Source organism: Athalia rosae, chromosome 1, assembly GCF_917208135.1.
Source record: "Athalia rosae chromosome 1, iyAthRosa1.1, whole genome shotgun sequence".
Lineage (NCBI taxonomy): Eukaryota > Metazoa > Arthropoda > Insecta > Hymenoptera > Athaliidae > Athalia > Athalia rosae.
The window spans coordinates 11,695,104-11,722,420 of record NC_064026.1 but is presented as its reverse complement, the minus strand read 5'-3'; the positions used below and the strand labels follow the sequence as shown (position 1 = coordinate 11,722,420).

Here is a 27,317-nt window from a genome sequence, read left to right as displayed (position 1 = left end):
CAGCTCAGGATGTGTCTCGGGTTGGGTTTAGCCGGTGCACCGATACCGTTTTCTCGCACCGCGTAACTCAGGATAGTTTACGGCGTGTACTTATAACGGCCGTTGTACCGAAGGGATAAATATCATTGAATCGGCTTTAAATATGACGGGCATCCAGCGCTCTGGATATTCACGTCGCGGTCGTATAGCGAATAGTCAAAACATAGTCGTGGCCTCTCTGTAGAACGTACAATCGCATTTTCCAGCCTCATTATTCCTCTCTCTGTTATGATATTCTCCTATTTCTCCGCGGGAGGCTAACAGCCAAGTTTATTACGCGCGCGATCTCAGAAACCGGTGAAAAAAAAAAGGGGCTAGGAATATGCAAAATAATAATAACAGTGGCCATAAGGTATATCCTCGTGTTGGTATAAGCGAGGGAGCTAAAGGGTGACGAACGACCATTCCTGACGGGGGAATCGCGATGATTTACCTCCAAGTGCAAAGAATAATCTTTCGTCGAAGATATAAAAACGGGATAAACGTTCGTCAAATATACTACTACTACGTTGCCGTCTGTATACACGCATACTTTTATGTACACGTATATAGGTTTGTACAGATTCCTCTAATATCCGTCTCATCTGCAGCATAGCCGTACTGTTATAGTTGACACTTGTTTATTGCCTCGTTCGTCTTCTTTCGTTATAGCTGTATACCGTATGCCTGAACGGGTGAGCTTCTCCTCCGCACGTTTAACGTATGTTTGCAATGCCAGCTATCGTCTATCATCGTCGCGAAACATACTACGTATAACTGCACCGTCATTTTATGGTTTTCCGTTTTTGGAATCACCGCGTCAAACGCCGTTCAAATAATAATAAAACAAAACGCCATCGCCTCGTTCACGGTTCACATTTGTGCGGATTCCGAGTGACACGCACACGTGTGAACTGTGCGCGAGAGTGGCACGCCATTTTGGTTTCACCGCTGCGATAGCGATTGTTTTACGCGTTATTTGAATGGAAAAAATTCAAATAAATTATCGTAAAATGGTGTTCCCGTTTTTCCAGATTAATTGAGACTTTGTCAGGGGGGTATAATGAACAGCAGTTGCCAACTGTACACTTGTGAAATACGATCACCGAGTGAAACGAGATATTTGAAAGTTTATAGCTTTTCAGCCTCTTCATACGCGATTGGGTAATCGTTATATTACCATCTGAAATTCAAGTTGTACAGGTCGTCGATCTACAATATTGTACGTATTACTTCTGGCAAAGTTTCTGTACACCGATATGATTCAGTTACGCTGAATCGTTGAGATCTTTTTCTTGACTGCATCACCGACCGGGTGAGAGGGAGGATCCGCAAAAGGAAAAAGCTTCTTCGTTGGACCAGCTCGTTAGTTTTGAAATATTTGAAACGTTATAGCGCAAAGAAAGCACGAAGGCCTCTCTTTGGCTCTCTATAATAATCGAGGAACGTCCGAGTGTATATCATTATACTTCACCCGACGAAAACAAAGTGAGAAGATAAAAACTGATGATCGCTGCGAGGCCACGATGATTACATAAGGGATTTCAGCGGGATGAAATTTTCGAAATTTCACGAAAACACTACATAAAAAATACCGGGTCATTCTTAGAACATTTCGTAATCACACGTGTATACCCTCAACTTCTAGAACCGATATTTCTTTGAGAGTTTTACAGCAAACCAAAGACTCCTGTACGATTGGTCGATATAAACCTGTTTTAATGACGCAAGTATATTCACGAATGAAATTACAATTCGTGATTCGCGAGGCGGGGCTTACAGTGTTTGCTTTCGACAACATTTGCACTAGCTGGCGGCGCGAGACTCGTGATCCATTAAAAGTGAGGGTGGAAAGAAGGCGTGAGCGCGCGAAGCGATTTCGTTTTATCGAGCCAATGAAATAGCCGCGCCTATTTCACTCGGCGTTTCATAAATGATTTGTAGCTCTCCGGTCATTAGATTCAATTTTATGAACTTTTTTTCTTTCAATTTCAGTTCTCGTTTCTAACTGGGGCCAAAATATTGATAATCTGTTTGATAATTTTCATTATTACCATTTATTTATAGAATATAATAAAGTAATGATGACTTTGACGAATGATATAAAAATACTGTACAATATAAACATATTTATGTTATAAGGTTTTTATAATAATATTAATATATAGATAATATCGTAGAATGCTAACAAATTATCGGATAGCAATAACAGAGGAATGAAAATCTAACGTTAAAGTCTTAAACTAAAAATCCTTAAGTATCTAATCGTGAAAATAATTAATTATTCTATATCAAAGTATAAGGCACTATACGTATATATCTATGGGGTATTCATCCGAATCTATGTACAGAGTTTGACAAAAAAAAAGAAACAATCATTAATCGTTCTCCTCGTTCTTTGCTTTCCTAATTATCCGTCGTTAATAAATTATTGCATAATCCGGCCCCTAAAGACACCAGAAGTAGTTTTTCTTCAAGTTCTAATATACACAATGCAATATATAAATGCCTCTATCGAATATTGTCCTTAAAAATATTTACATGATGTATCATCGCTCAGATATATAAAGTTTATTAGTACAATATATACATAAGAAAAAATAAAAAACAGATAACAACGATGGCGATTCAAAATATTACATTGATAATCGCTGCATCACTACTATTATAGTAATATCTTATTACGATATTGTTGAAAACCGAATCGAAAATACTGTACACTTGAAAATTTTGGTATTTTAGCTGTATGACCGCAAGGCTTATCAAGTAAGGCACTAGGGTTGATTCTTTTTTTTGGTTTTTCCGTTTTTTTTTTCGTTATCTTAAGACTATTAAATTTTTTCGCTTAAATCAATTAATTCTATCAAAATAGTTTTACCTAAACAGCGATACACAGGTCGTAAAACTCGAGACCGAGGGATTCATTTTTCGAATTTTAATGGATTTTACATAGGAATTTAAATCTTTTTTTTTCAGAAATACATATTTTATTTGGCATCGCCACCTCGGGGCCTCGACAAAGTTACGAGTGTATAGTTTAGAGGGTTATTCACCTTCGAAAAAGAGATTATGTGCGTTACGAGATTTAGGCACTTCTTTGGCACTTTGAGAACTCTTGAATGATTCGAAACTTAAAGGCCGCTTTAAACTTGCTTCGATATAAGTGTATACAAATCTTTTTGGTTCATTCGGGCACGTCAACTTTGGCAAATGGTCAACTTCATACCGTCACATCTACGTGTTTCTTTGATTGATATGTTTCCACGACAATCTCACTAGGTGATCATCTCATACCTACATACCGACGTCGTAAATTGTTCAAACATTCTAGCGTATCGCATAGCGTAAAGCATAATCGGGAGACGTATTACATTAGAATCGAATATTCAAGTATAGAATTAAACGATGATACGGTGGAATAACAACGAATTGTATATGTATGTTGAGTTGAAGTTCGTCACCGACTTTCCGACGCCACCAGCTCATCCCCCACGACGCGACAGCTGTCCCCGTCTTTTTCAATTTTTTACCCGTCTCAGGATACGCATTATTACATACATACGGGGTGTCTGCTAAATGCGCGTTACTTATCGCGATGAGGAACAAATGATATAAAAAATCAAATAAAAAGAGGAGTTAATATCGGCTCTCCGGTGTCTCGCGGTACGAGACAATAAAAAAAAAAAGAAGAAGAAAATAAACCGCTCCGATTCAAATACGTATCCGTATTGTATACAACGAATGTGAAATATATCTACCGATACATAAAATGCCATGCACACGCCATTAGAGATGGTAAATTTTGTGAACGATGCACTGAACGAAATTCTATAGGTTTCGTCGTTTGTTTTTATATCCCCGCATCGTAACAAGAAGTTTGCCCTCTCTTGGCTTCTCGCTATAACGACACGCGTGTATAAGTTAGCTTTCCTACAGGGGAGGAGAAAAAGGAGAACCGAGTTTTCGGAGAGAGCGACGTGTCTCTTCTAATTGAATGCAAAGAGATTTATAACGGCTATTACGTTACCGCTGGTAAAAAGACATCGGGAGAAAATGAATTTGGAGAAAAATAAAAAGTAAAGTACGAAAATTATATATATATACACATCGAAGGAACACGGATAGATGTAAAATCTTATTTATCGCACGACGCGATCGCTTCGGAAACTTTTAGGAAGAACGGGCTCTCCGGTCGTGTTACAGTTGATAAATTTTCACCGTTTCTTACTATATTCCATCGGTACATCACATATCGCGCATATTATATCATAGGACGACCCGTTTACACAACGTGTAACTATTCACATAATTATTTACATCGATTATTTTCGAATTGAAAAACTCAAATACACGTACAATACACTGCATCTATAAATTATTCGAGAATGAGAAAAAAGGTAGAAATAAAAAAAAAAACAAAAACCAAAAAAATCACGAGTGGCAAAATATACATGTGATCCATTAGCGTAAAAATCATTGAGTCGTCGCTGTGAGGGACAGTCGGTTGGGGCCATGTTATAACCGGTGCCGTTCCCGTTGCCGCATGCACATTATATAGAAGGCGAGGGAAAAGTTTGCTTTGGTTTAGCTTAAAATAACTAACTCCCTCTAAAATATTCACACGGTTATGGTTACCGCGTAGAGTTTTAGTATACGAGATATGAGCTATGCGTACCGATTACCCAAACACGGCGTGTTATAGCTTATTGTACAGTGCTTCGTGTACGCCAGGGATTCACCAGGGCTGCAACGCGAGTTAGTCTAACGCAGTGGTAACAGCAGAAGCTGCTTCTTCTTCTTCTTCTTCTTCTTCTTCTTCTTTGTACCGAGATGGATGTTTTTAAAAACGCGGTTATACGGACACGCGGTCGTGGTACAGGCTTGAGAAAATATAATATTCCACCCGGAACGTATAGTCCCATTATCGCGCGGAGGCTGCGGCATTAACGGGCGCCGAAATATTCTCGTTGGCATTATTTTATTTTTCCCCTCAATTTTCGCTCTGTTTTCTTTGGGTAAGGTCGCGGCACCGCGCATAGGTACACACATAATACCGAATCTGGTAGCCTGCACCGTGTGGGGGGGGAGGGGGGGGGGGGGGGGTGAAAAATATCAACGACAAAATCGCTGTTGAAACGAAGAGAACTCTCGAGTTTACGTATTTTGACCTTGTTAAGGGCGGCTACCTCGCGGCGTTCAGCTCCTCCTCAAGTGCGCGGCGATGAAAACTCGAGCGTCGAGGAAAGCCCGAGGAAGACGGAAGATCGTTCGTTTTTTCACCCGGTGAATTTTGAGACGGTTGACGAGGCAGCGGAGCAAGATCCGCGTGTTTCGTCGCCTCGTGCTGCGACCGAGGCACCGGTGACGGACACTTTGCTAATAAGCAGATTTTTGATACGCGATGGTTTGTTGCGTTGCATCGGTGCCGGTTTTATGCGACCGTGCCAACGGTGGCGGCCTAGGGAATAACGACAATTTCTAGACGCCAAAGTATCTAATAGAGCCAGCTAACAGGAAACATAAATTATTTACGGTACAAGCATCGCGGTTTAAAGTGTTTTCGGCTTTCATTCCTGAATTTCTCTGTTACCGCGCGCGGCATCCGATGACGATGACGATCGTCTGCATCGCGATACCGCCGCGCGGCACGGAAGCGGAAATCGAGTTATAGATGCGTCTTCGCTTAGCGATGTCTCTTCGGATCCGTTCTGTATGGACAATCTGTATGTATATCGGGCGTTTTCGATATTTGTAAGAGGAAAAAAAAATAGGAATATCAACGAAAGATTTGAACGGATCGTCGGAGACAGGAAAACTTGAACGCGTTTAAAATTAATCTCTCCATGATTTATACATCATCGCGTTATTTCGCAATTTTCGATCCAGCGAAAATTGCGAAATAAACCGGTCTATATCATAATAACTCGCTATATGTAACCGTATCAAAATATACAAAAAAATACAATGAGTCAGGAAGGTAAAAACCTTCGACGTTATATGTGCGAATGAAAACCGCTAACGAGATTTTGAATGAACGAAAAAAACAAAACAAAGAAACAAATAAAAAATCAGATTTTCCGTCATGTCAACGCGGATATAACGCAAAACTGATCGACTCATCGATTGTACTCCACTTAAATTAATCCATGTAGATAAAATTTTTACCGGGGCGTTTCGTTACTTCTATTTTTCACATATATTACACCGCATCGGGTGATAGCGGAAAACGCCTCCGCGACATCACAATTATCGTTGACTCCTTCGAATAATAATTTTCTCCCTCCTGCAGCTTCCTCTTTATCTTCGCCGGTCTTCCTCTTGTTTTTTTTTGCCTACAGATTCGAGTTCCAATCGCCTTCCATTCTCCAGACGCTGAAAGCGTACGACAATTTTTCGTGCGCCATGTAACTGCAGGATGACGACGTTATTTCCCTAGCTGCAAGAACTGCGCTTCTCGGACTACCTTCTCCTGAAACAGGGAATGAAAAGCAAAAAGGGATAATGAAAAATTTGTCGAATTTCAGCGACGAATCGCGGGCTCATCGTCAGATGACTGTGATCGAAGTTCGCAAATCATCTGACTTGGCTCCATACGGCGGACAGTAAAGCGGTGAATATAATATTTTTCTCTCTCGTACAGCGACGACGGGAGGAGTGCGATACAATCGTTCAGGTGTAAGTCGCGATTTTATACGATCCATTAAAACAGTCATCGGTCGGTTAACGTCCCAACGTCATTAGTCACGTCAAGTTATGTCCCTGTTTTCCCGCTCCGAGTTCGTCGTCGGACGCGCGCGGCTCCTGTTCGGCGGTCGTTCGGATGTACGTCGAGCCTCGAGTGTTGACTGAGATAGCTACTGTTTCGGTCCAGCGGATGATCGAGTGAGACGTGCGTTTACCCGTTGCCCGAGAAACCGGAGAGTCGATGGCACCTGCCTTTCGATACTTCGTAATTATAGAAAAAAAAAAAAAAACAACCCCCCGTGAGAACGAAAATAACGCGGCGAATTTCGACTCTCCTCCGACTTCGCTGCACGTTCTAATTTTCGCGGATCATTTTCCGAAGTTTTTCGCGTTATACGCGCGCGCGTCCGATTTTCCTCGCGATGGCGAGACGCGAAAGAAACGCGTGAACCGTGACGCTCGAGAAACGACCGCGACCGCTCGTCACGGGGGTCTGTTTAATTACTATGTAATGTAAACAAGCAACGAAAGCTTCGTGTAAATATAATGTCTACTTTTTTTCGGCGCCCCACTGCCACCGGGTTTACTGGATTCGACGTCCAGCCGCGCGCGACCCAGGTTCGCGTTAAATCTTTCGAAACTAAATTAGGGGGGCAAAATATTTTCATGATGATATTTGTAAGTAAACGCAGCTCACCGTTGTCCTCGTTTCCCTCGGGGTTCTCGGCGTTGCAGTGCAGCACTTGATAAAGAAAATCTATGTACCTCGTGGCGAGTTTGAGGGTTTGTATTTTGCTGAGTTTATCGCTGGGCAAAGTTGGTATGATTTTTCTCAGAGAGGCGAAAGCTTCGTTGAGACTTTGCGTCCTCTGTCGTTCGCGTACGTTCGCCATGACTCTCTGATTTTGTATCTCTTCGAAAGTAGCGCCGCTCTTTCGTCGCACTTTTAATTTACTACCGCCGGTGCAGCTCGATGAAGATTGACTCTCTCCGTCCGATTCGTTGTTTATATCGGCGAGACTCGATTTCCTCTTTCTCTTGACGGCGGAGGCCGGTCTGGACTCGGTGAACTGTTTGCTATTCGCCTGCACCTGATCGCCGTTTCCCTGTACGATTTCCGGCTTATATTCCGCCGGATCGGCTTTGTAATCCGACGTGTTGTACGCGTTCGACGGCGGTGCCGTCGTCATCTCTTCCCCCGACGAATACATCTGGGGCGAGGGCGTCAGGTAGAGACTCTGCTCGTGATCTCTGCTCGCGTGGCTGTGGTCCGACAAAAAACCGGGCGAATGATCGTCGATCCTCCTCTCGTATTCCCCCTGCACGTGAACCTCCCTCTCGTACTGCAAGAGTTTCTGTTGTTCCTGAAACCTCTTGTCCTCCATGGTATCGTAGACGATGTAAGCCGGCTGTTGGTACATCTGATGATGATGGTGGTGGTGGTGATGATGCGGATGAAATCCCGGTAGTCCCCGATGTTCCGGCGCGTTGCTCAGATCCATCAGATGGGTCGGTGGTGAAAATCTCTCGTAATGATCCGGCGAATTGCTGGCGCTACTTCCCGCGCTGTTCGGTATACCCGAGCCATCGCCGAGCGGGTATAAAACCTGCGCTCGTAATTGGGTCTGAATGGCAACCGGTTGAGCCTGCATTTCGATCTCTGACCTATGCTCTTTTTTCATCGATTTTATTCCGCCAACGATCTTGAGCTAAAGATCAGCGCATCGGGATCGATCGCTCGTTACCACTGTTACCACGACGCACTGTTTTGAAAAGAAAGAAAGAAAGAAAGAAAGAAAAAAAAAAAAAAAACACAAAACGACACCTGTCGCGAACCACCGAACGCTCGATCGACGAAGATTTGTCAACGCGATTTGATTCTGTAGAAATGACACGACGTGGACGACACGGGGGATGACTTCTGTCTGACTGAAGTGGCGAAGTCCCCTGGAAAAGCACGCAAGGATATTCGAGTGAGGCAACCCCGCCTCTTTCCCCACTATACCGGCTTTATCCCTCTTCCCTCTTTCTTCCACCACCCTCTTTTTCCCTCTTAGTAAACGCGAAGCCCGAGGGTTTCTTTTATCCGAGCTGTCAGTTGTCCCCACCCACTATAGCCTCTTTCCATCCCAGGATACCCCCACGGTGCTTCTCGTATATCCAATGCAGAAGACTCTGGAGGAAGAAGCTGCGGCCCGTCCGTAAAGAAGACGGTGCCATTGGAAATCCGACTATCGGAAGAGAGAACGAGATCGACGTAGGGAAGGAGGCGGGAGGTACGGAAGAAAGAGAAACCCATCTTGAATATTTATATCGCGTATAGCCCCAGAGCGTCGTTCGTTTCTCGTAGCTGGGCTGTACGCCGCCCGCGGATCTTTCTGCGTTTGCCGTATACATGTATATGTATACGTTTTTACATTCGTCTCGCGCTAAAATTCACCTTACCACCCCCCCGACCCTCACCCTCACCCCCCCTTCCCCTTCCCCTGCCTCCCACTACCGATTTACGGGGGTTCGACATTTTTCGGTAATTTTCTCGAAAAAATTCGTCACCACGATGTGCAATATATTCGCGCGCGTGTGCGAAATATTTATCTCGATGCGAAGCGATGAAAACCCGTGAGGGAGAGTGATTTCACCGATGAGTCGATTTAAAAAAAAAAAAACGTTTGATAATTGCGCGATATTTTCAAGTTTCATTCATTATTTATCTATTTTTTTTTTCTTTTGGTTTTACGCTTATTTTCTCTCTCTCTCTCTCTGTCGCGTAATAAAAACAAAGCTTCGAGAAAAGCTGCACGCGTGAAACTTTTTGTATACAAAACTCGTACAAACGTAGGAATTTATAGGTGCGAGCGGCTTAGCAATGTCACAACAAACATCGTCTACGCGATCCCATTTGTTATCAATCAACCCCGCGCGCGCGCGCGAGTACAAAGGGAACAAGATATTATAGACGGGAGTTGAAAGTTCACACGGTGTATTTTATTCGAAGACAAGAAACTCCGAAGTATATACAGTGTCGTATGCCCATCGTGCAGTTACCTATGTACACATTATACATTATACGTATACGTATAACGTACTTTTGAGAACGTCATTAGACACTCCGGCCCTTCGGCCAGAGATTTAGACTCCGCACCGCTCTACACCGCGCGAATCTATTTTTTAAGTATAATACGGACTTGTGCCGCTTATTTTTAACCCCAAACGCCGCATCATCACTCACGCTAATTTCCTTCTATTGCTCTTTTTCGTTCTCCTTTGGAGCTGCACCCGCCGCGGCTAAGCCGGTTAAGATATATCCGCCTCCGCCGTACGCGTCGACCTCTCGTGTAATAAGTTAGCCTGATATTTTTACGAGACTATATTATTTTTTTTCTTCCCCTCGTACAATAATATAATTATCAGGCGTTCGCCGATCTTCGTGATATCCGTTGCAATTAGCGTTGTGTACGAATAATGATGAAATAAAAATGAAATCAACGTATCGTATATGATCGCGGTACGTCGTTTTACAATTGCAATTAGCTCGACAATATCGTTGCGGCTTTTGATATTTATAGGGAAAAAGAAGAAAAAAAAAATAAAATAAAATAACAAGAAAACAAATGAAATAATTTATATAAGCATATGCGAGGGGATAGGGTGTGTAAAATTCCACCTCTAATTGGCATCGTGCACGTACACTCGTGCGCTGCGTACGCGCGTAACGCCGAGGAAATTCTCGAGGGTAAAATCTATTTCAAACTTCCACTGTACACGTAGTAGCCGCTCGGTATTGCACTTTGAATCCATACAATGGCTGCTGGCGGTCGCGTATCTACAACGATACATAAAGAAATCCAAGAAACGCCAATTTAAAAAACCGCTAAAGCGCCGGTGTCGGGGGTAGTAAATCTAAGGAGGCGAGGTATAAATTGAATTTAATTGATGTCCCGGGTGTCGGTTTGCTTTATCGCGGATCACTTACAGCGCTGAATTTAACTCGGTACCACTATTTTTTCTTCATACGTTATCTTGTTGTTTTTTTTTTTTTCGTTCGAATCTAATAAAATCGTATTATACATCTCATCCGAAAGGCCAAAAGGAATATAATGCGTATGCATGCGGTGGCGTGGTATAAAGCCGTTGGCGGAATCGCGGTTGAATTACGAGGAGAAAAACACGATGATTTTAAATCGAAAATTGAAAGTTGCGAAAGCAAAGAAAGAAAAAAAGAAAAAAAAAAAAAGAAGAAGAGAGAATTCATCCGCCGCAGATTTATAACGACAGCGGGGATTTGCGGCGGTTGATGTTTAACAAACGATCTCGCGAGAGCAGGGTTATACGGCGTGAGCCCCTTTCAACCCCATTGGGATAAAAAAGCGCGATATCATTTGGCTGGAACACTTTCTTTGATCATCGCGTTTTTCGTGTAGAATAGGCGACGGCCGGCCGCGGCAACGATATTCGGCCCGGTCGACGGGGGGAATTATTTTGGCCGAGGTTCGGTTATTTATTAGTCCTCCCTACCGTATTGGCGATTCAATGTACCGGATTTGGTATCATGCCAATTTTTCGCCACACTTTGTGTTACACATCGCGCACGCCAATATTTTATTTACAATATATATGTATATAGGTATGTACGTATACCTATGATGCAGGTACACTATATAATCAGATGGAAGCTCAACGTTCATTCCTCGATAGATGAAAATTTTCCGCACGTTTTCAATTAACGCACGGATTTGGCTTTTCGGTATTACAGCGGATAGACCGACCGTCGTACGGAGATCTCTGAACGCCGTGATTGAATGTATACCTATACGTACGCACTACGCACAATTAAATGCACGTTAATATCGTTAAACGGTGCGTACAGAGGCTACACATGTGCCGCGTATACATTAAGCTCTGAATCTCTCTCTCTGGAAATATACGTTACATCCGTAGCGAGGGATACGAACTGCATCTTAAATTGTTGCAGCGCGTATACATTATAGATATGTACATACGTATGTACGTACGTAGGTATGAGAGATTATAAAGTAGCGGCAGGCGGGGCGAGATATTGTGGGAATTATATTGTTACGGATATTCAACGATCCGCATCTCAGCGTTGAGAATCATCATGCGCAGTTAGCGTCGTGTCTCGCAAGTTGTTGTTTTTTATTTTCTTCTTCCGATCACCCCGCAACCGAGATACGATCTCTCGACTCCGAATGTCAAAACAAACGATATTTACTCCGATGACTTTAGAATTGTTTTTCTTTTAACGTTTTATTTTTTCCCGGTTTTCGGAAAAAATGCCCAATGCAGGGGTTTGCCGCAAATATAACACGTGACTCAACGTTGCGGGATTTTTTTTTCACTTCCGATCCATTCGAGGGATTCGATCGATCGATTGCAGGCCAAATGTATCGTAGGTGGAGGAATCGGAGATTGCGTGAATACTTTTGCGTATTCTCAACAAAGGTACACCGAGGGTGGTATTTCCCAATTTGCTTCCCCCCTCCCCCCCCATCGGGCGAGACAAACGGAGAAGGTGGGGCACAATTATAACCCGATCGTAAATATGCCCGGAGACAGTGAGGGGGGCTGCTGGTTTGGGAAAAACGTTCGAACGACCGACGACGAGGGTATTTCCGAAATTATAATAATTTCAAAGTTTTCTGCAAACTTGAATCGGAGAAATGGACTAATGATACACGTTTAGGTGACAATACTATGCCCCCGCACAATTCGCGTTTATATGTACGTATATTATAGAACGGTGGACTTCATTCGGCTTATCGAAAGCGGGAATAGGTTGAAAAATGGGCTACATAAAGATCGACTGACAAATACACGGTTTCTGTCCCGTGGAATTGATTACATCTTCCTGTTTGTTTGAGCAAGACATTCGCTTTCTCATTCTCGCCCTTAATATATATATACGTATATGTATACATGAATCGAGGAAACGGTTGATCTGCAGTTCGCTCAATCGTTGACGAAATTTTTTCCTTCCAAATTTCACATCGTAATATATATCTAAAATGTTACTCAACGCGAGCAAATTAATTTGATGTACACCCACCAACCAATAAGAATTAGAAGAAATATTATTCTCGACGTTCCGTTAAACCTCTGTAGCTCTGGCGAAATATCATATTCTATGACGCGCGACAGCTCATTCTCATTCACAATTGATCACCTTGGCGTAAAAAAGTTTCTCAATCCAGACTCCGAAGGAAAGAAAAAAAAAAAAAAAAAAAAAAAAATCGAGCCACCCCGAGACGAGGACGGCGATCATCGCTTCGCAACATCGATCGTAAACGCCACGCGCTCGAATCGCCCGAGCAAAATCCCAAGCAATAAGCTACCAGCAAGGTAATTAGCGTAGATAGTCGGACGTATATACATATATACTTTCATCATAAATATTGTACAGCCCTGACCGGGGCCAATATTTTGCGACCAGATGTGATTTTATGCGTGGAAATTCCGGCGTAAAGGCGTAACATGCTCTCCAGATTTTTCATTTCCGTCCCTTATATATACGTATATGTATATACATAGGTATGCCTACATATCTATACCTATAAACACAACACCGTATACATATAGTTGCGAATTGTAAATTTTTCTCTACCCATAAGGTATTTATGGTGAACGGGCCGCGCGTTCGGGGGTCACACAGAGTGTCCGGCAAATATCGTTGTTCCCGATGCGCCATGAAACATGGTAGCCACATGTCCGTCAATCGGTCCGTCCATATGTTGAAAGTTTTAGACCGCCAAGGTGGGAGAGTTCGAGGTGGCTGTACTTAAGAGTTATACGTTTATATACCTGTACGTCTTCCCATATAACCGGGGATAAGGCTACGGGCAGCACGTGTGCGCCATGCCGAAGCACCGAACAAATTTGCATTTACAAGTGTCGTTCGTTTTTACAAAGACACGTGTGTTTTTACTCCTCCTGTTCTGTTGATATTGCAGCAGATTCTCCCGCTGCCGCTGCCGCCGAAGTCTAGCTCGCCCCCTCCCCCTTCCGTCAGCACGTGTTCTCAAACGATTTGTGAGAGCGATTCTCCTTCCTTTTAGGCTCGTCGCGGTTTCCCCGAGCTAATCGTCCGTAGTCAACGCCCTGCGTCATTTGAAATACCGTGCATATATTAATTTTCATTTTGTTCTAGTTTCCTCCTGTTTGTTTATTTTATTTATTTATTTTTTTTTTCGTTCAATATTGCGCAACTCGTGCTGTCGCACTTTCCCCCCCCCCCCCCCCCCCCCCGCGCTTTACAGTATTTTCCATTCCATCCTTTGACGCCCATTGATTCTTAGCCGCAGGTATACAACAATTCGGCACTACCGTCCGAAAGCGACTGCACTCCGTCGAACGTAAATGACATTATTGCCGTACAATGGAGCGTTTCGAATGTCGACAAGTGCTTGGTTAACCCGCATAATGGGTAACTGTGAATAAACAACCCCGTACAAAAATGCCGCTGTTATTAGGTCCGGAAATTTATCCTTGGATGCGATAGTCGCGAAATTCCGTACAGCCGGTACCTCGGGTCTCTATTCGGTATTTTTGCGTCTTGTTTTCTTCACGAGCGAAAATCTGCTCATCTCGTTGGAAACGAATCCGATATCGCGAGGCTTAAAGAGATCAATTCTGCTGTCGCTCGTTCCTCTATACGCGACATCGAGACATCTGCTGATTTTTCGGCTGTAAATACGCGTCTTGTACGTGAGACGGCGAGAGCTGACTTATGTGCAGCCGTGAATTATCCGGCTTATACGAAAAGTCAAAGATTATTCGGATTAAATATTTGCCGAGAATTTAACGTTGCAAACAAAAACAGTTTGTAGAGTAGAGTAGAGTAAGAGTGAGACCGCGAGAGAACGGTATAATATTGTGGACATTCCAGCTTCTGGTTATTTTTGCTTGTCCAGTTCCGAAACTGCTTACAGGATTACGAACAAACAGAAGATTTTCGAAATCTTTAGTTTTCGCAAACTTACTATTAGCTGGCCGGCCGAATTCCTCGGACAATTCGCACGCTCGACGTATTGCGCGCGATGAATTTTTCGACGAAAAATAGTTTTTTTCGCTAAAAATAATCGTGAATTTTCACCGACGAATTACACCGGAAAACATTGCCAACTATTCGCGCGTTGAAGGGTGCAATTTTTCAAAATCTTATTCTATTAACATTGTTATTTTTATTGGTATTATACTTCCACGCTGTAGCTGATTCCGAAATCAAATTTAGGGATTATTACGTTCGTCTCGATATCGCGATATTACAATTCGCGAAAAGTGCATCAAACATCACCGACGTCCAGAAGATACACCGACACAAGTCTCCCCGCTATCTAATCTCGCGACATTCACATTCGGACAAGTGCGCGCCTCGCTTACACTTGCCGAGACCAACCGCTTGGCGTCGCACTTCGTTTGTTTCATGTGTTTTCACGGCGATCTTCGCTTTCTTTGAAGAAAAATCGCGTTCCCTTGACTCCGTACAGTCGGTGACCCGACCGATAAAATGTACAATCGTTTTATTCGCTCTTCCGTCACATTTTTCAGCCACCAAACTTCTCCCGAACACAACCCTGTAATTTTTCAGTATCTCGTCGGATTTCTCATGAGCGCCAATTTTTCTTTCGGATTTAGCATATATGCCGATTCGTTCGCCGGACGTTCGGCTGCGACAGTCAGATGCTGTGCAGCCAAAGATGGTCCGATGCCGGTTTCAGCCTGGGAAATCCACGGTGCGTCTTCGATAATCGGGGACGTAACCTGGAATTCTCTTTACTCGAATCACTATTACCACCTCCCAACGTGGGAAACCATCACTATATCGCCACCCTACCGAGGGTCTCCATTACGCGACCCCCACCGTGTGTGGGGGTTTCTTCTCCCGCTGTCCTATTCGCGATGGCAGAAAAACTTTCCCCTAGTGTCCAAGGGTCGATGAAACAAACAATGAATGTCCTCTTTCCTATCGTATCGCTCAAATCCTACCGCTGTAAGAAAAAAGAGAGGCGTCGTTAAAAATGTAATTGGGGCTGTTCGGCGACTTCGACCATCTTTTGGTATTCGATCGTAACTTTTTTTATTTACCCTTCGGATGCGTTACGCCCTTTTGTAACTTACGCAAAAACGAATCAATGCGTTGAATACTTTTTTCTGTTTTCAAAATCACTCCGTACCGGTAGTTCGAGGGAGGAGAAGGAAAAGGTCGAAATTTTATCTGAGAATCATCCCTAAAAATCTTCAGTATCGTAGCAGAAATCGTTAAGTGTTGTAGTTCGCGACAAAATTTTTTCCGCCAAGAGATATTTTCGATTGGATTTTAATTTTTCTTCCATCGGTCAATCGGAGAAACGAATAAAATTCTAGCCGCCGAAATCAATCGATTCCGCAGTTCGACCGTACGGTTCAAACGCTATATTATCTTTAAGGTTCAGCCAACAAAGTATGACCTATGCTTATAAGCCGTTTGTTTCGACTTCACGTTCGTCCGAATTATCGGCACATGTCTCTCGCTCTCCGTATAATGCCGTCGAGGCGCATAACGTGTACATTTCAAGGTAGTGCGGCGTAGCGGTGAGAAAAAAAATTAGTAAATTTGGTTGCCACGTGTTAGTATACCTTTAATGAGATTCCGGTCACGTTGACAGCCGATGAACTTATGAATCGCTGGACACTTAGAGACACATGTTCGTGGGGCCCCAATATTAGGCGCAGCAATAATTCCCTCCCGTAACATTCTCCCTTTCGGTTCCGATTGTCCTGAATATAGAGATAAACATTCCCCGACGATTTACCTGTCAATTATTTCGATTCGATATAGTATCTCCAGTGCATTGACGCGCTTAACACCAGACGAAATAACGGCAGTTAATTTTTGCACACCTATACAGAATATCTTTGGGAATTACCAGCAAGTAAAATTATATGTCCTATATACACAGTTTATTGGGTAGACTAGGATAGCTCGTGTTGGATCGGTATAGAATCGGAAAAGTGCCACTATGCTGGGATTTTCCGCGTTGTTGAGGTAGAAATGGGCAGAAAGGCTGTTCGTTGCTTCACGCCGTGTCATAATCCATTATTTTAGGCACGTTTCCTTCTGGAAAATCATTTAAATCGAAGTGAACGGAAGAACGTTCCGCACACTTACATTATGTATACGAACATATAGGATTATAGGTATATTGAAATTTTCGTCGATTTTATTGTACAAAGAATTTGTAGATAAATATAAGCGATGCACGAACGATGTAAATGAAATTGTATTTCATCACCAGCCTCTGGTTTTTTTTTTCTTTTTTCGTTTCTTTCTTTTTTCTGATCCAGTTATGTAATAATTTTTCCGTAACGTCTGTATACGCAGATAATTTATTGGGAAAAAATATAACCATGCCGCCGTTGACGCTGGCGTTGCTTCGGCATTTGCGTACAGACGTTGTTTACAGAGAAGAGAATATCAGATTAACACTGGATATTATCAAGTTTACTTTAGCAGACTTTATTACGATGATTATGATTTCTTTGCAATACGCGTAATTCCAATTTTAATATCGCGCCGTGTGCCAGCGTCTCGTCGGTTCCGTAGATAAATGCAGTTCACTTTTATCTCGACTTCCGATAATTATCACACAAAGGGTCGTAACGACTCCGATATCTTCGAGTGACGGAGAAGAACAATTGACGGCATATATTTTCCGTGATAAATTTAAGTCCTCGCGGCGGGTTTCCCCGCGTTACCTGCATAGCTCATATAAGTACAGCTTAATTTGAACCCAGCTTAACCACGGGGCTGCTTAATTGCACCCCAATGTCGTCCCATTGTGAATTTGCTGGTGGCATTTGGGGCTGGTCGTTCTGTCACAGGCGACAGAGATGCCAATTCGAGCAATGGGGAGTCCAAAATATTGGTGGTCGAATATTTTTCGAATGCCCTATAAAATCCTACCACGTGACCACCGCTTCCTTCGGTCGCTCAAAGTTCCCAGTCATCATGCATAATAAATCACTCGATTAATTAAATTGGATCGTCACCATATACAATATAAGCGGCGCGGATTGATTTTCGGATATATATATTTGCTTCGCTCTAGGCGGGGTAATTATTAGGCGTGCGGATGGACAAGTGGGTGAATAATTCAAAGATGCAGTTATAACGGAATAATTTATACGAATCGTGCGGAAAGGATGGATTCGTTAGTTTTTTCTTTTTTTTTTCTTTTTAGTTTTTTTTTCTATTCGTTTTTTTTTTCAATCAAAAGACAGCTCCACCGCGCGACTGTGCGAACAGTCATGAGTAATTTTTCACTAATGCAATAAAGTGTCTTTTTCCTTGTCTATTTTTGCCGGTAAATTACGAAACTCTACTTCCCAACGATCAGGGTGGTCCCCGCAAACGCGTATGTAGATACATACGTCGCCGAGTTGTTGCTGCCTCTCTTTCTCCCTCTCCGTCTGGTGGCCTTCTTCTTCTTTCTTTTTCTGTATCGGCGTACGCACCGGTTAACCAGGTTCGAAAACGAACGTCCGGACGGACGCTGCGGGAATACAAGGCGTCGCGACGCTTGAAAATCAAACAAACATTCTGCACCAGTCGCACCGCGGCTATAGCCGTTTCCCATCCGTATACTGCGTATAGTATACGTATTCTGACAGACGACGGAACTTTCGCTAGCTACTTCCGCTGTTATAAATTTCACGGAGGTATATTGTTTTACTCTTCTCCCCGTACAAGAACCTTTCATCTTCTATCTTCCGGTCTGTCCGTCTCGTTCGATATATCATGTGCTACCTATGAGCACGATGTAGGATTTTATTATCGCGTCAAAATTTGACGATCTAGCTCGGAAATATTATAAAAACGAATGACGAGTGCCTCGCGTTATAGCTAAGTGCTTTGATATGGCGGATTCTACCTGCACTCTTTTACCCATAAAATATGAAAACGTTTCACTGCGTGAGATCCGACGTAATTAATATACGGCTGTGATAGAAGAAATGCAATTGGGAATTGTTATCTAAGCTGGTCACGCCTCGTAGGAATGTCCGGCCCACAGCGACGTTGGTTATCAGTAATTTTCAATTCTCACGGCAGAAGTCGCAAATCTGAAAACAGAAACGATCACGTTACAAATTGAACAGTTATTTCAGCCCATGGGAGATATAAATTTCCAAAGGTTACGCTATTGTTCGCCGCTAGTTTTTGCATCTCCATTAAGGTTGCACTTTTCCTCACTTACATGAACAACCAAATCGGACGGTGTGGGAAATCCTATTCATGTATAATGCGGGAGCTTTCTCGCAAGCGTTTCATGCATCGTTGCTAGCGGTATATAAAGGCGAAATATGAACGTGCTGTCGGGCGGTCCGATACTATTCGACGATATCACCTACCGTCACATCCCAGACGATGCTCTCACTTAAAGCTAACGATTATTAGTATCTCGTGGTCAACCAAATTTGATACATTTGCTCCAATATTGATGGTATGGCCAGTTGGATGGCACAGATCACTAACCGGGGATCGACAGCTGAGAACGTAATTAATATCGTCTGTGGCGATGAATCTGATACAGACAGAGTTCATTTGGGGTAGGGTTGATAAATAATGGGTTGTTTACCTGTCGTAACAGTAGCTTCGACCGTCTTTTGCTTATTCACCGCGGAGATTTATTCCTAGTTCATTCATATTTTGTTACTCTCTAGCTGCTTATCAAACAAGTTGTGCTTGGCTCCGATATCGGGCGTATTTCTGCCGTAGAAAAATCCAAAAAACAATTAAATTATAGGAGGTATAATTTATTATATAATTTGATCGATTCCGTTGGATCTAAATTGTGTTTTCATTATAATATATAGTTACGATTTTATGCACTCCCCGTTTTTATGTCTACCAGTTCAATGTATACCTATATAGTGAATATACCGATGCGAGTATATTAAAAGACCGGAACTACACGTGGCAGAATTTTGCGACGAATGCAAAATGGAAGGCAAAAAAAATATATATATATATATATTTATAACGTAAAAAAAAAAGGGTTGAAAAAAAAGTATAACGGATGACAGGCAAAAAAAATCTGCTGAACTGGAAATCATGGATTTTTTTATTTTTTGAATATAGTGCGGGTGTTCTTTTATGTGTCCGGGAACTCCGGACTGCAGCTTTTAATGTAGTATATACTATATACTTACACATAAAACCATATAATGCAGACGGTGCAGCAGCAGCAGCAGCAGCAGCAGCAGCAGCTACAGAGTCGATGATGAGGACGAAGTCGAGGACGAGAAAAAGAAAAAAGGTGTACCAGTTTGCGGGGTTAAAAATAGGCTATATAACGTTATACATATATACGAAAAAGGGTATAAATAAAACTAATGAAACCAAGCGAAAAAAAAATGGAAAAAGTAAAAGGAAGGGAATCGCAAATAAATGAATGGTGATGGGAGGGCTTTGCTAACTGGGACGACCGGAGGCACAAATCAGTTCCCTGTCACGGTATAGTATAGAATCCCAAATGTTAAAACTATATATTTATTTGTTTCGGAACTATCTTCCAATTTTTTTTCTTTTCTAATTCATTTTTTTTCGTTTATTCTTCCTTGATCCATATTTGTCTTCATAAAATAAACCGTACGATTATCAACCGTGACAGAGGTCGTGATCTCAGACGTCAAGATTTTCAGACCAAAAACACCGAGATTTTATGAATAGCTCCTAAGCTCATCACATCCATTTTTTTCTCTTCTTGTTCCATCTACAGAGATATAAGAGCTTTATGTTAACAAAGATTGTAATATGTACTCTATACATCTACTCGTTATAATCAGATGCAAGCTATGATATACATATGATGGCAAAGAAAATCGCCCATAATTCGTATACGTATAAAATCAAAGTTGATTACGTATCTATATTCATCAGCTAACTCGGAGACATTTTCCTGTGCAGATTTCCCAGAAATCGGCGTCTGCGGTAGCCATCCGAGCTGCATTTACGACCACGAAATATTGAGCCTCTGTGGCATGGGGACCAGGAAAGATGTGTGTATGAAAGAACCGAAATTTTCCGTGCAAAAATAATAGAGAAAAAAAAAAGTAAAAGAATGGTGCAAAGAAGAATATATGAAGGAACGAAGAAAACGCAAAACGCGTTGCACATGCTTAAGGTCCCTAATTCTTGGAAGGGAAGGCGTCCTCTCGTCAGACGTTACGGCACCGAAAAACGACAATGGAAAGAACAACAATTTGGCCTCCCCCCTGCCGAGTTCTCCCATGAGGTTCACTTCGTTTTTTCCTCCCTTCTCTTCTTCTTTCCCAATTTTTTTCTTCCATATTTTTTTCTACTTCTTCTTTTTCTTTTCTCTTCATCAAACTACAGTAATATATACATATATACTGCAGTGTCGCCGCGGTTAAAACTGTTCAGTTTTTCTATCCAAACCCGGGTTGATAATTAATTATTCATTTACCGAATAAATATATATACTCCGAATTATATGCAAATACGGTATAAATGTTGCTGCACTTTTTTCTCATTCTTGTTTCATTATATTGCTTAGTTTTTCTTTTCCCCTTCTTTGTCTATACAATTTGGTACTATAACAGGACGAATTACCATAAGAAAAAGTGAAAAAATAAACCTTTTATAAAAAAAAACAAAATTTCCTTTTCTTTCAATATGCGCCGCATTCAGCTGCAAAAGTAAAACGCGACAGTATATGTACGTTTTAAGAATAATATCTATAAAATTTACCGGGAAATGGGGAGTGCACGCGACACAGCATGCAGTTGCTGCACGGGGTGTATAGGGTAACGACAAAAGTTAACGTGCAGAAAGAGCCAGGATATACGTGTGGCTACCTTATACCGTAAGTAGAGGAGAATGTGGAACGGGACGAAATGGGCTAAGGAAGCGTGCCAGCAGGACACCCACGCAGGGACGCTGACAGAATCACGGCTATTTTCTTGGGAGTTGATGTCTCCCTCTTCTGTCGTATAATATAGTAATCTGGACCTTTGACTGCAGTTCGTTCTCGACTCTACGATTCTCTTGTTTGAATCTCGCCTCGCTGATTCCCCTCCCTTTCCTCGCTCCTGAAAAATTAAGAAGACGTAAAAATACGATCGTCCTTCCTGCGTCCTTCGCGCTATCGTAAACGCCATTTTGGTACGTCGGCCATTTTACACCTTTGGTAAACACCTTTCGGTCTGCCTCTCCAATCCCCCTAAGGTCGAACGAAGGACCGGAGGTGCGCTCCTTTTGCCGCAGGTAAAATGAATCCGATCCTCATGGGATTGGTTCCCAGCTCCGATCCGAACCGCCTACTATTATACAATTGTGTAATTCCCTCGAGAAAAGGGAAATTAAGTGGGAGAAGAAGAAGAAGAAGAAGCACCTGTTACGGGAACTTTGTCGCGTAGAAAACAAGCCATAGTTAAACGCTGTGCGTAGAGACAGAAACATCAGCATCTGTGCCACCGGAGGCCACTCGAGTTTCTCTTCAAGTTGATTTCCTCGCGTATACATCAGTTCCATACGCTGCTCGCTTCTGCATATGTGTAGTCTTGTCACGTGTTACTTTACACAGTATTTTGCTGCTGCACAGACAGCAGTCTGGCTGATATGTCGTCTTGACTTGACCGGCTGCGCTTTCAACGTCAAACGACCAGCTGTTCCTAAATCGTGCACCGTATCTATGCTATTTAATCTACTACGCTATTTACTATTCATTTATAGTTTTAAACCTGGTTAAGAGCTTTCGGGGTGGTGTTGATTCGCATCACGATTCAAAATTTATTATGTAACTGCATTAGAATTTACCGCAGAAGAAGCGCGGACATATAACGTCTTGCTAATTGGGGATGTTGAGATAAAAAATCAACACCTAGGAATGGCTGTTGTAATTATATCCGTCGAAAGAGTAGCTTAATAAAATCGAAACGAATGTCTCTACTATTGTAATAGTCAAAAAACAAAGATGACGACCACGGTATAATGGCCGTCATGCGAAGGCTAGATTTTGCGAAAAATGTCTTTTTTTTTCGTCATGTTTTTTTCTCGGAACACGAAATTAGGTACCTACCCGGTCGTTTTCGGTGGCCGAGTAGTGATTTATCGCGATCGGCTCCGCCTATTGGTGAAGAAACAGAGAGGAGGGAATAGAATAAGCGAAAGAGAATTTTGAAGAAAAAAAAAAAAGGGACGGAATAAGACACGGTATATAATATAGTCGATTATTTTAGATTTTAGATGGTGTCCGCATATGCAATACTACGTATACGTATGTATAGTAAAACTCATGGCGCCAGCGGGGCGGATTCTGTGAAACCGAAGAATCTTGAATCATCTTAGGCGCGCTAATCTTGAAAGTCCTTCGTGAACAACACGAAATAGTCTTGCAGGGGCGTGGAAGTACTGAAAGGTGATATCGAGGGGATGGGCGCGGTTAACAAATCTCGAAAGCTCGTCAAATGCCCCTTGCGAGGAACGATTTTCAAGTTCTGTCCACGTAAATTCCATAATTTTTTTCACTTTTTCCCCTGATGCGTCATTTGACGCGGGGGACAAAAAAAAAAAATGGGGTTTCTTATCTCGTCCCCAGCCTACCCTCCTTATTTTATAGAATTAACCGCATATACACATACACAGTGTATAGTTATTTGTACGGTACTGTTATTCTATAAAAAGCTCCGTATATATACTTGAACCCTTTTAAAAATCCAATCATAAATCGCTGGAAAACAACCCTTTTCACTTTGCGACCGTAAGGGCGGCGTTATTTTTTTTTTTTTTTACTTTTCTTTTTTTCTTCTTTTTTGTCGAAGTACCGCGAGTCCACATATTAGGGTGGTTCGCACACTTTCGTATGTGCACGATACATGTATACATGGATATATAAGGCCATGACGCCCTGTGCACGACTGTATATACCGTACAGACGACAACGACAACGATGACAGACGCCGACTACACGACGCCGAGGACGACCGGCGTCTACAAAACTTTAGACGCTCAACTCCCACCGACAGATTCACACCGTACTTCCGGTTTCCATATGACTTCAACTTATACCTATGTGCCTATTCTATATACTCGTACGAACGTCTACCCCGCACCATTCAGCGAACTCGAAGAAAAATTCAAGAATATCTTACAAGTCGACATATGCTATAAATTAGTCTCCTATAAAGGATACTCGCGATTACACGAATCTACACATCGAGCATACGACGACATTCTTTATCCGTGATGTACAATTACATCCAACGTCATTGGATATCGAATTTGATTGTGAAAACTTGTACGTTAATTGTTACACGTATATATGTATAATTTACTTCGAGATTTTTTGTTGCAGGGCAATAATTCGTGAAGTGAAAACCGCTAAGTGGTGGTTAATGGTTTCCATAACTTGTACCAAATTTCCTCCGCAGCCGCAAGACGTGATATACAGTAGGTGGCTACGCATTGTTTACATCCGACACCATAACGTCCCTCTTTCTCGTGGAAGGCAATTTGTCGAAGCAATTATATGTACGATACTAACTGATAAAAGCGTCGCAGCTATTTTTCTCATAAATTAACCAGAACACAATCAATGAAAATTGCAATCCACGTCGGACAAAAAAAATATATGATTACAATATTTTTTTAAGTATTCCATGTGCACGAATACTATAATCGTATGCTATACATATATTACCTTTATACCCTTAGGCGTATACATATGTATACAGTATCGACAGTTAATTTCCTATATTTTTCCCATTTCGTTCTCATCGCTTCCCCCGCTTCGGTATCTCGACGACAGCGTGAAACACTTCCACTTTCTGACCTTCGGCGAAGATTTCTTAGAGGCCGCCCCCATCCTTGTCATTAATCAGGGCAGCTGTCGTCTTGGGGTCCAGGGGCCCGGTGTGTCACTTACACGTATACCGAAGCCGGCGGAGCCGCGTGGAGGGAAAAATTAGGAAAAATAAAACAAAGTGAGAATAAGAATAAAAATAAAAAGTAGAATGAGAAGGAGCTGAGCAAAAGGAGGATGAGGAAGCGGGGAGAGTCGCTACTCCGTATTTCTATTAACACGTCTACTCAAAAGCAATTTTCTTTCATTGAAAAACTATGCCGGACATAAATTTATTCGCGCTGGATGATCCCGTGTCGTACCGTTTCCCGTGTCTCCTTCTCCTCTTATCTCCTCTTCATACATCCTTTATACCAACCGCTTCAATTTTCCACTTTTATTTCTAGTCATTTTTATCGTTATTTTTACCTTCACAAGATACGATCGCGCGATTCAAGAGACGCGATCTCGTTTCCATTTTATTATCGCCCCCAGCTCTCTTTCTCTTTTTTTTTTTTATTCCTTTACTGACACTGTGCAGCTTGCACGGATCATTTATATTGCGTTGCAGCGGAGCTTATGGGACGTAGGTAATAATAAACTCGTTTCTCTCAAGGCAGTTCATTCGATGCTTATGCAGATGCGGGCCGAACTATAATCGGCATATCGCCTGAAATTCACATTGCAATGCGCTCCGTGAATTATAGAGATATTAAAGTATAAAGCTATAGGTCTCCCTGCTGTGCAATATTTCGACTTCCGCTTCAAATTCTCTTATCATTCGTCATTGCATACGTATGTATACATATAAGTATGTACGTTTATATCAAACGTCACGATCAAAACGACGGCGTGTAATATGTACGTCAGCCCGAACGTTAAATTTTTTTAATCGTTCTTCTATTTGGTTTTCTTCCATTTTTTTGTTCTTAATACGCCACAAAGTCGTACATGATATCTCGGCGACAGAATCAAGGAGAGATGACAAGAGAAAGAGAGAATCCTGATCTCGGCACAACGGATACACGCAGCTGCGAGCGTGTAGAATCCGGTTCACATGACCGTCGACTCCGTCTAGATTTTCGCTCCCTCGCGTTACTACCGTAAACGATAAGCTTTTTGCTTTATTTATACTTGAATTTCAATTGCGTTAAATTAAAGAGGAAAAGTCTTCTGTTCGTATTCTCCTCTGCGAACAGCCTGCTCTGCGATCCGGGATATAAAATTAATTGTTGCAGATAGGATTTATTCATTTTTTCATTCTTATGCGGTAAATTTTGATTGGGATAATCGCAGCAGCAGAAGCTCAAAAATTCAAACGGTGGCGTGCGGATTCGAATTTCACACACATTCGAATGATCGGTATAAGAAAATAATGGAGATTCAGAAATGGCAACGGCTGATATAGATTTAGTCATTTAATATACCTATATTTAATAATGTATGTATACCTATACAAAAAGATTAAAGAGATGAAATCTGGACTTTGGCCAACTCTTTGTCCGAATTCAGAATTTCCTACTATTCCATTTAAGAAGAATTTTTGGTAATACCGCGAAATAACCGCTTCATTTATACTCTAAAAACACGCAGAACTCGTTCAAAGTCAGCCTCCTATATAACGCCCCACAAATTTTTGAGCTAAAATTTTTTACTCGCCTTAATCGCCATACGTTTTCTCGTTTGTAAATCTTTTTCGGTTTATACATCCGAAAATCAATCACAGTCAACCCTTCCCATGTGTCCACGTCGTTGAAAATTCATGTAAAAATGTTTATCACACATCGGAAAGTTCCGACTAAATTTGCTTGTGATATAAAAAAAAATACAAAAAAACGCAAAAACAGACATACAAAGACAAAAAAAGTAACGTGCAAATATTCCTGGAACGGTCAGCCTGCGGGTGCGGAAATTTTGGATCTTAATAATATAATTATATAAAGAGTCTAGTACAGAAGTAAAGAGTCTAAAGACAGTGTCTTCATTCATTAATTTCCGTCGTGACCCATATACGCAGAATTTGCTGTCCGGTCGTACACGCAGGGGCCTGATAGGTCTTTGTTTTTGTAAATTTTTTTCCCTTTGATTTTCGGTACTTTATGCCGCGCGCGACGCAAGAAATTATCGAATTATGTATTTCAAGTGCTGAGAATTCTCGGACGACCCCGCGGGCGCGCTTCAATCATTTTTTTATACCCGGTTAACGGATGGTTGAATCAATAGAATATATGAAAGTAATAAAAACGAAAGATATTAAAAACAAAAGGCCAAGGTGACTAATTTTAGTAATATTCTGTTATTTTTTTTTTTTTGTGGCGCGCCCGAATCAACGCGAGCATTTCGCTTATTCGCATCGACGTATATTAGATCACCGACTTCTATTCATGTGTACCAATGAGACCTTTCTTATTTTGTGCAGGACTCGAGAATATTTTCAGCCATGAAAAAATTGGCCAACAGGGTGATGATGAGTGCACCTTACAGTATGTATGCGTGAGTCATTTACAATTCTGATGAAAAAACGCACAAGCAGCTGGGTTGAGAATAGCACTTTTAAAGTCTGCCGATAAATTTTTAAGCAAAGTAATATAGTACGATGGTAGATACAGCGGGGAAAAAAGCATAGGGAATTTTAGATAGCAAAAAAGATGACTTCGAAATGGATCGTAAATAAGAAACGGCATAATTAAGCGGCCATGATTCTCGGGCGGGAAACAATTTCTGTTTCTCACTCGTGACGCGTTTATAAGTAGGTATGTA

At 41.9% G+C, this 27,317-nt stretch overlaps 1 protein-coding gene across 1 annotated transcript; it reads right to left on the bottom strand.

Moving 5' to 3' along the window:
• Positions 1 to 2,056: 2,056 nt before the first annotated feature.
• On the bottom strand, positions 2,057 to 8,748 carry LOC105687024 (protein twist). Its single transcript, XM_012402333.3, has 2 exons — positions 7,400 to 8,748; positions 2,057 to 6,487 (listed from the first exon to the last, which is right to left on the bottom strand). The coding sequence occupies exons 1-2, from the start codon at positions 8,382 to 8,384 to the stop codon at positions 6,351 to 6,353; spliced, it is 1,122 nt and encodes a 373-aa protein (XP_012257756.2). The 5' UTR covers positions 8,385 to 8,748; the 3' UTR covers positions 2,057 to 6,350.
• Positions 8,749 to 27,317: the final 18,569 nt, after the last annotated feature.

Bases quoted from the DNA above. Each gene is read 5' to 3' on its own strand.
- LOC105687024 (XM_012402333.3), bottom strand. From the start codon at position 8,384: ATGAAAAAAGAGCATAGGTCAGAGATCGAAATGCAGGCTCAACCGGTT. The intron at 6,488-7,399 runs GTGAGCTGCGTT...TCCCTGTTTCAG, and splicing joins CGAGGGAAACGAGGACAACG to GAGAAGGTAGTCCGAGAAGC.